We start from the raw sequence: 7,643 nt of genomic DNA on the forward strand, positions 1-7,643 counted from the left end.
CGAAGCTCCGGGGGAGCGAGGGGCCCGTGGCGCACACGCTCGGCGGTCAGGTGCGCGCAGCGTGCTCGGCGGCGGCCTCGGCTGCCCCTGCGCTTGGCTGGCGGCCCGCTTCCCATGGGGTGACATCCGCCCCGCCCCTAGGCCCCTCCCCACGGCGGGCAATTCCTGGACGCCCGGCTGAGGGGTGGGGGCGGGGAAGCCGGGACGGAAAGAAACACCAGCCTCTGGGGAAGGCAGGGGGGCCGGGCGCCTCCCTCCGCTGCGCGCCGGTTCCTCGGAGCCGGCCGGGCGGGGGAGGAGGAAGAGGGTTGGGCTGGAGCGAGCGAGGGGATATTCCTCTCCCGGCTTGAGTCAGACGCGGGCGGATCCGTCCTCCCCCGTTCCCTCCCAGGAGACGGGAACTTACTTCATTTCCCTGGGGCAGGTTCGCCCACGTTACTAACCACCCCCCCCCCGGTCCCAGCGGCTCCCCGGCCCCTTCCAGCTTCCGCGCCCCCCACCCGGCTGGGCAGGACCCGGGCCGCGCTGCCACCCCCTCTTCGGGGAAAGGCAGCCGCAGCCGCAGACACCTGGGGGCCGGGGCTGGGGGTGGGGGCTCCCTCGCAGCCGCGGGAGCGTTGTCCAACACGTGAGACTCATGTGATGAAGCCGGGGGAGGGCGGGCAGGTCGCTCCTTCCCTCCCTGGCAGCGGCCAGACGTGCCTGGAGTCACAGGGTAGAACACGTAGCTCCAACCCACCCACTCGCTCCCATTTAACCCAGCCCGCAGCCTCTCCATTACTCCTCAGCTCGCCCCCCCACCCCCCTCCGCCCTAACCGCCCCCCCCTCCGCGCTCCCTCCCGCCTCCCCGCCCGCCCCACTTCTCATTCACTTGGCTCGCACCGCGCAGACGGCGCAGGGAGCACACACCGCCAGTCTGTGCGCAGAGCCGGAGCCAGAGGCCGCGGGGACACCATGCACGCCCCCAACTGAAGCAGCACCTCAAAGCCGCAGCGCCCCGCAGCCCAGCGGATTTCAGAGCTCAGACTCAGAGGAACCCTTGCGGAGAGACCTCCCGGAAGCCCCTTGCAGGACAGTCCTCACCCCGACGTTCCGCTACTGCAGACAGGAGTGCACAGTGGCCCCGGCTCGCCGCGCCATGGAGCGGATCCCCAGCGCGCAACCGCCCCCTGCCTGCCTGCCCAAAGCTCCAGGACTGGAGCCCGGAGACCTACCTGGGTAAGTTGGCACTCCCTGGCGCCTTCAAGCCTCGGCTCCAACCCTACGTTCTGCGCCGCTCTCAACTCGGAGCAGCTTCGGGCGCATCCGGGGGCTCTTACCCGCCAGGGCTCCTGCAGCCTGTGCGCACGCAAAGTCACGACCCTACCTGGCCCCTCTCCCTGCAGGATGGATTTTGCCCACATGTACCAAGTGTTCAAGTCGAAGAGAGGAATAAAGCGGAGCGAGGACAGCAAGGTAAGAACACCGCACCTCTCGGGACCCCAGCCCCTGGCGCGCGCAGTTTCCAAGAAAAGTTTTCTCACTTTGAGCTTGGCGGGGGTATGCACGGTGTGGGATCGGTGGTTCTATTAAATGCTTGGAGAAGAAGGGACAGAAAGTGGTTCTGGGTGTGACTTCGCTGCCCCAACTCTTATCCCGCTGCCGGGTGAGGGAGGAGAGGGGCTTCACTACCCGCTTGGTCTGGCGCCCACCGCCTCCCCGTGCGCCTCGCAGGAGACCTACAAACTGCCGCACCGGCTCATCGAGAAAAAGAGACGTGACCGGATTAACGAGTGCATCGCCCAGCTGAAGGATCTCCTACCCGAACATCTCAAACTTACAGTAAGTGAGAAGCTGGCCCCTCTCCAAGGCAGCTCTTTTGCCCAGAGGGCGGGCGGGGGTCACTCGCCGCCTGCAGGCCCCTCAGGGAACTGCAGAGCAGATGGCCGGCTCGGAGCTGGCGGGTGGCTCTGTTTGGGGGTACCCTTCCCCAGCCCTGGAATTTTCTGGCGTCCTCAGCAAATGAAGTGAGAACCACTTGGGCTTCTCCAAGTTGGCTCCAGTACCAACTAGCCTTCGTTTTCAAGAGTCTAAGCCTTTCCTTTCTGGTGATTTTCAGGGTTTTTTAGTTTTGCTGACTTGGGTAAAACCAAGCAACACACAGATTTTATTTACCCCCTTCTCGCCACCTTTTCCTTTTTAAAAATAAAGAGGACTTGTTTTTGGTGCGTGATTTCTATGTCCTGTCCTTTCTTGTCAGTAGCCAACGGCTTGGCAGCCTTTGGTTGGGGAAAGGGGAAAAAAATGTATTTAAGGAGGAAGTAAAAGGCTGGATGAGCTGCAAGTTATGAAAGGGTGTCAGGAAAGAAGCTAGGGGAAGCCTCTTGGCTGCCAGACACGGTAGAAGTCCCTCCTGAGGTTGACACCACGGCAGAGAAATGTTATCTCCGGATTCCCCTGAGTTAAGGTCAGCAGTGGCTGCTGGAGAAATTTATCTGTCAGAGCTGATGTAGCTGCCTCTTCCAAAATGCCTCCAAAGATAAATGACACTTCTTTTTTACTCTTTAATCAGAAGTGTGTGCATATGTATTGACGTATACACACACACTTTTTAAAAACATCATCTCCAAACTTAAAACTAAATGTAGTCAACCAGGAAAGGCTGTTTCTTTCTTTCTTCCTTCCTTTCTTCCTTTCTTTCCTTCTTTCTTCCTTCCTTCCTTCCTCTTTCTTTCTTTCTTTCTTTCCTTCTTTCCTTCTTTCCTTCTTTCTTTCTCTTTCTTTTTTTTTTTTTTCTTTTTCCCTTTAGAGATGTTTCCCATTGCTAATAAGCGTCCCAGAGGTGGGACTTCTCAAAGCTCACTGCTGACTAAGGCTCTTTTTATTCCAGACTTTGGGTCACTTGGAAAAAGCAGTGGTTCTTGAACTTACGTTGAAGCATGTGAAAGCACTAACAAACCTAATTGATCAGCAGCAGCAGAAAATCATTGCCCTGCAGAGCGGTTTACAAGCTGGTGAGTGCCCGAGTCTGGTTACCATCACCTAAGAGTTGTAGCGCAAATAGCCTGTGGGCTCAACATCTGGTATAAGAAACATTCCTACAACAAATTGCTTATGCACATTCGTCGGGGGAGATGTCATTTTATCTCTCCTAAAAGGTCAGACTTTTCATTTGGAATGTTGCTGTGTTCCACCTGGCATGAATAGGTATTAGTCAAATGATAAAATATTTTTGTGGCATTTTGGTTTAAGGGTTTCTGGGTTCTGGGACATTTTCCCCCTCCTGTTTAAAATGCCAAGGCACCTCTAATTTGTATCATGGGTGTTTTACAGTCGGTCTTCTTCGTCCTCTTTCACTGGAGAATAAATCATGGGTATGCCCCAGTGTTTTCCTGTTTCTGTACTTCCTTATCACTCCGTGTGTGGTATGATCCTGGCAGGATGACAGCAGGAGTTTTTCCTGCATTTCATGTGGTTCCCTGAATAGCCACTAGGTATCTCGGTGCGTTGCACAATCTAATGAAACCACTGAAGTTTCATCATTAGTTTCTACTGACTTCCAGAGAATCACCGTCACCTTGTAACCTTCTAGTTTCACCCGTTCCAAATAATACTGAACAGACTGGGGAGAAGTTCTTCTACCCACTGCCTCGTTCCATTCTTCTCCCCCATCTTTCCAAGACTAGTATGATGAGAATCCCCAAAACCTAGCAAGTGCTTTTTTTCTGCCAGTTCCCTCATGGAAAATAGGAAGATGAACATACCTAATTTCTTGGGGGTTGGGGATAGAATACATGGAAAAGGCTTTGAAATAGCTTTGAAATGTAAAGATCCCAGCATGGCTGTAACTTTTATAATTGAAAATAAGCTTACTTAGGGGACATTGTTCCTTTATTCTTCATCTCATTTTTTGACTGGTCTCTGTGCAATATGGTAGGGTTGATGTTCTGTAAAATGACTCTTGTTATAAACATAGGAGGATGTGGGAACAAGCTCTAAATTGAAAAAGAGGGAAAATAGTCCATCTCTATAAATTATGTTCTGTTTCTATGATGGGATATTATGTAGCCATCACAACTCATAGTTTACCTCTGGGTGGCAGGATGATGGATTATTTTTGTTGTATTTATACTTCTCGGTGTAATCCACATTTTTTCTGAGATTACTTTTGGAGTTAGGGACACACATCAGCAGGTGCTCTTAAAAAAAAGGAAAGCTCTCAGTCTTTGAGGTATGGGATGCGGCTGAACCACAGGGCCTTCTGAAATGTCTTCCTTTGGATCTGTGTTGATCCAGGTGAGCTGTCGGGGAGAAATGTGGAAGCAGGTCAAGAGATGTTCTGCTCAGGTTTCCAGACGTGTGCCCGGGAGGTGCTTCAGTACCTGGCCAAGCATGAGAACACTCGGGACCTGAAGTCTTCACAGCTTGTCACCCACCTGCACCGTGTGGTCTCAGAGCTGCTACAGGGTGGTACCTCCAGGAAGCCGTCGGACCCAGCTCCCAAAGCCATGGACTTCAAGGAGAAACCCAGCTCCCTAGCCAAAGGCTCCGAAGGCCCTGGGAAAAACTGTGTGCCGGTCATCCAGCGGACTTTTGCTCACTCGAGTGGGGAGCAGAGTGGCAGTGACACGGACACAGACAGTGGCTATGGAGGAGAGTCCGAGAAGAGTGACTTACGTGGTGAGCAGCCGTACTTCAAAAGTGATCATGGACGTAGTAGGTTCACCATGGGAGAAAGGATCGGTGTTATTAAGCAAGAATCTGAAGAACCACCAACGAAAAAGAGCAGAATGCAGCTGTCAGATGATGAAGGCCATTTCACTGGCAGTGACCTGATCAGTTCCCCGTTCCTGGGCCCACACCCACACCAACCTCCCTTCTGTCTGCCCTTCTATCTGATCCCGCCGTCCGCAACCGCCTACTTACCCATGCTGGAGAAGTGCTGGTATCCCACCTCCGTCCCAGTGTTGTACCCAGGCCTCAACGCCTCTGCTGCAGCCCTCACCAGCTTCATGAACCCAGACAAGATCTCAGCCCCCTTGCTCATGCCCCAGAGACTCCCTTCTCCCTTGCCAGCCCATCCAGCCATCGACTCTTCTGCCCTGCTCCAGGCTTTGAAGCAGATCCCCCCTTTAAACTTAGAAACCAAAGACTAAGGGACCCTGCCACTCTGCTCTCTTTCCTCCCTACTTCACCCCCCCCCCAAAGTGTGACTGCAGCAAGATTGTTCTAGTGTGTATGCTGAGATAATCTGAGGCATGGAGAGAAGATTTGGGGTGCATGTGTGTGCACATGCACGCATGTGCATTGGTGGGTTGGTATAGAACATTAAAGCTCCTTTTGGCATAGGGAAGATATGAAGGATTGCCTGACATCAGGAGATATAGGGGGGATTGTAGCAGACCTCTGGACTTTCCCCCACCCAGAAAATAGCCCCCTCCGATAACATACAAATCAGCTGGATATTCAAAAGCTTCAGACTCTTGGTCTGTGAGTCAGTCTTCATTTTGGGAGCCGGGTCTGTGGCTTTGAGAAAAAGGTACTTTCAAAAGAGGGCTTTCCAGAGCGCAGTTCCCAGCCAGCTCTTATGACCCCACCCTTCTCCCTTTTATTGTTGCCGTGACTCACCAAATGGGGAGAGGGCAGCCACACTGAGCTTTCTGCTAAGCGGTGAGGTAGCAGACACTGGCATAGCACGGTAGTGGTTTGGGGAGATTTCTACAGGTCTGCCCCCCACCCCTGCCTCTGATGAATAAAGAGAATGTAGTTCCCTACTCAGGCTTTCGCAGTGATTAGCTTAATAAGGAACTGAAAAGGGCCCCCTGATAAGGCTGAGCTGCCAGGGAAAGAGGGAGGAGTCCCTGGGGCCTCTGGCACCTGTTTCTAGGTCTCACCTAGAAAACAATCTCGCTGTCTGGAGAACCAAAGCAGGGTCTGAGAGACGCAGGTGCCTAAGTTCCAGTACCCCCAAAATGCATAAAGCCAAGTAACAAACTGCTACCTTCAACAAGCAGAGCTAGATTCGGGTTTCAGTTCTATCCTTAAAACTGCTTTTCACCAAGCTTAGCTTAAAGGCCTAACCAGCTCTCGGCACAGCAAGATCCTTTCTGCAGGCTAATTCCCCTCACCGACGGCATAGGGAGCGTCCTTATTGCTAAAAAGGATTCTGCCTCCTTCAAAGAAGTTTTATTTTTGGTCCAGAGTACTTGTTTTCTGACTTGTCCAGCTAGCCCTGCACCAGCTTTTCAAAATGCACTATGCTTGATCGCCGATCGTGTTTTAACTTTTTCTTTTCCTGTTTTTATTTTGGTATAAAGTCATTGCCTTTATTTGTAAAACTGTTATAAATATATATTATATAAATATATTGAAAGGAAAATGTTTCAGATGTTTATTTGTATAATTACTTGATCTACAAAGTGAGAAAAATGAATGTATCCCTGTTTTTGAAGAGAAGAATAATTTTTTTCTCTAGGGAGAGGTACAGTGTTTATATTTTGGAACCTTCCTGAAGGTGTGAAATTGTAAATATTTTTATCTATGAGTCAATGTTAAGTAGTTGTTTTAAAATACTTAATAAAATAATCCTTTTCCTGTGGAAGAGAAAGATGGTCTTTTGCATCTTTAAAAATAGCTCAGTCGTGTGATATGGCTGTCTCCTGCCCTCCCCTTTTGGCTGTAGGCAACAACTACTTAATCTTGGCATCATTTCATTCAGCTTTTAATGAGTCTCGTATTCAATCAGACAGAATAAACTTGGTCAATTTCGTAGGTAAATATTTAATTTGTTTTTTTTAACTAACCTTTGTTAGAGGTTCATAGTCACCCTGTGCCTCCTTTCAGAGTTAAGCAAAAAAAAAGTACATTGTCCCCCACCCCAGCCTGTTTTTGACACGGTCCTTAAGAACTTGACAGAAAATCAAAATGTGGGATGGTTGGGCCTTAGGGTCTGGGGAGCTTGCTGGAGGGGGAGGCACATGGAGAAAAGATTTAATGGATTATTATGCAATAATAATTGGTGCTGGGGATAGTACCTCTGCCAAGCCAGTCTAACTTTTTTGAGTCTAGCAATGTCTAATGGATTTGCCATATCCTGCCTTATTGCTGCTGAAGGCAACATTCCATAATTATGTTCTACATCCTTCCTGGACTTCCTCTCATTGGGTGTGTTTGTGCGTGAATGAATATCGGTGTTCCTTAGTCAAGCGCTCTTATGAGAAAAAAAAAAAAAAAAATTCCACGGGAAAAGAAGTGGGAAATGACCCAGTCGAGTATTTTTGCTTCTCCCCTTCTCCCTCTAAGGGATGTCCTGACGGCCAGTGCCTGGTTTGCCATGCTTCAGATCCCCAAGCACAGGAGTCTTCTAGAACCCTCTGGGTGTCTGGAGCCTAAGTGGGGAACGTGCCCCCAGGGAGTTCTCAGCCAGGTCAAGGCGCCACCTGCCCGGCAGGACTTTGCTTCCCTGCCATCTGATGAGCCAGCAGGCAAGAGTGAGAGTTGCCTGGCTGTGTGAGATGCAGAATGCAGGCTGTAAAAAACACAGTCCTCCCCAGGCAGCATGGTGTCACGGAAGGAGCCCTGCACAAGGCGTCCAGAGATGAGCTGGTGGCCCATCATCTCCCTTCCATGCCTATTCTTGATTAGGTAAAATAAGGATCCTGAG

The 7,643-nt window shown here is 50.9% G+C and overlaps 1 protein-coding gene across 1 annotated transcript; it reads left to right on the plus strand.

Annotated features, from left to right (window-relative positions):
- Nucleotides 1-656: 656 nt before the first annotated feature.
- Nucleotides 657-6,587, plus strand: BHLHE40 (basic helix-loop-helix family member e40). Its single transcript, XM_030307288.1, has 5 exons — nucleotides 657-1,219; nucleotides 1,387-1,456; nucleotides 1,715-1,822; nucleotides 2,871-2,994; nucleotides 4,277-6,587. The coding sequence occupies exons 1-5, from the start codon at nucleotides 1,140-1,142 to the stop codon at nucleotides 5,134-5,136; spliced, it is 1,242 nt and encodes a 413-aa protein (XP_030163148.1). The 5' UTR covers nucleotides 657-1,139; the 3' UTR covers nucleotides 5,137-6,587.
- The last annotated feature ends 1,056 nt before the right edge of the window (nucleotides 6,588-7,643 follow it).

Source organism: Lynx canadensis, chromosome A2 (genome assembly GCF_007474595.2).
Source record: "Lynx canadensis isolate LIC74 chromosome A2, mLynCan4.pri.v2, whole genome shotgun sequence".
In the NCBI taxonomy this organism is placed as follows: Eukaryota; Metazoa; Chordata; class Mammalia; order Carnivora; family Felidae; genus Lynx; species Lynx canadensis.

Bases quoted from the DNA above. Each gene is read 5' to 3' on its own strand.
- BHLHE40 (XM_030307288.1), top strand. From the start codon at position 1,140: ATGGAGCGGATCCCCAGCGCGCAACCGCCCCCTGCCTGCCTGCCCAAA. The intron at 1,220-1,386 runs GTAAGTTGGCAC...CTCTCCCTGCAG, and splicing joins GAGCCCGGAGACCTACCTGG to GATGGATTTTGCCCACATGT. The intron at 1,823-2,870 runs GTAAGTGAGAAG...TTTTTATTCCAG, and splicing joins CCGAACATCTCAAACTTACA to ACTTTGGGTCACTTGGAAAA.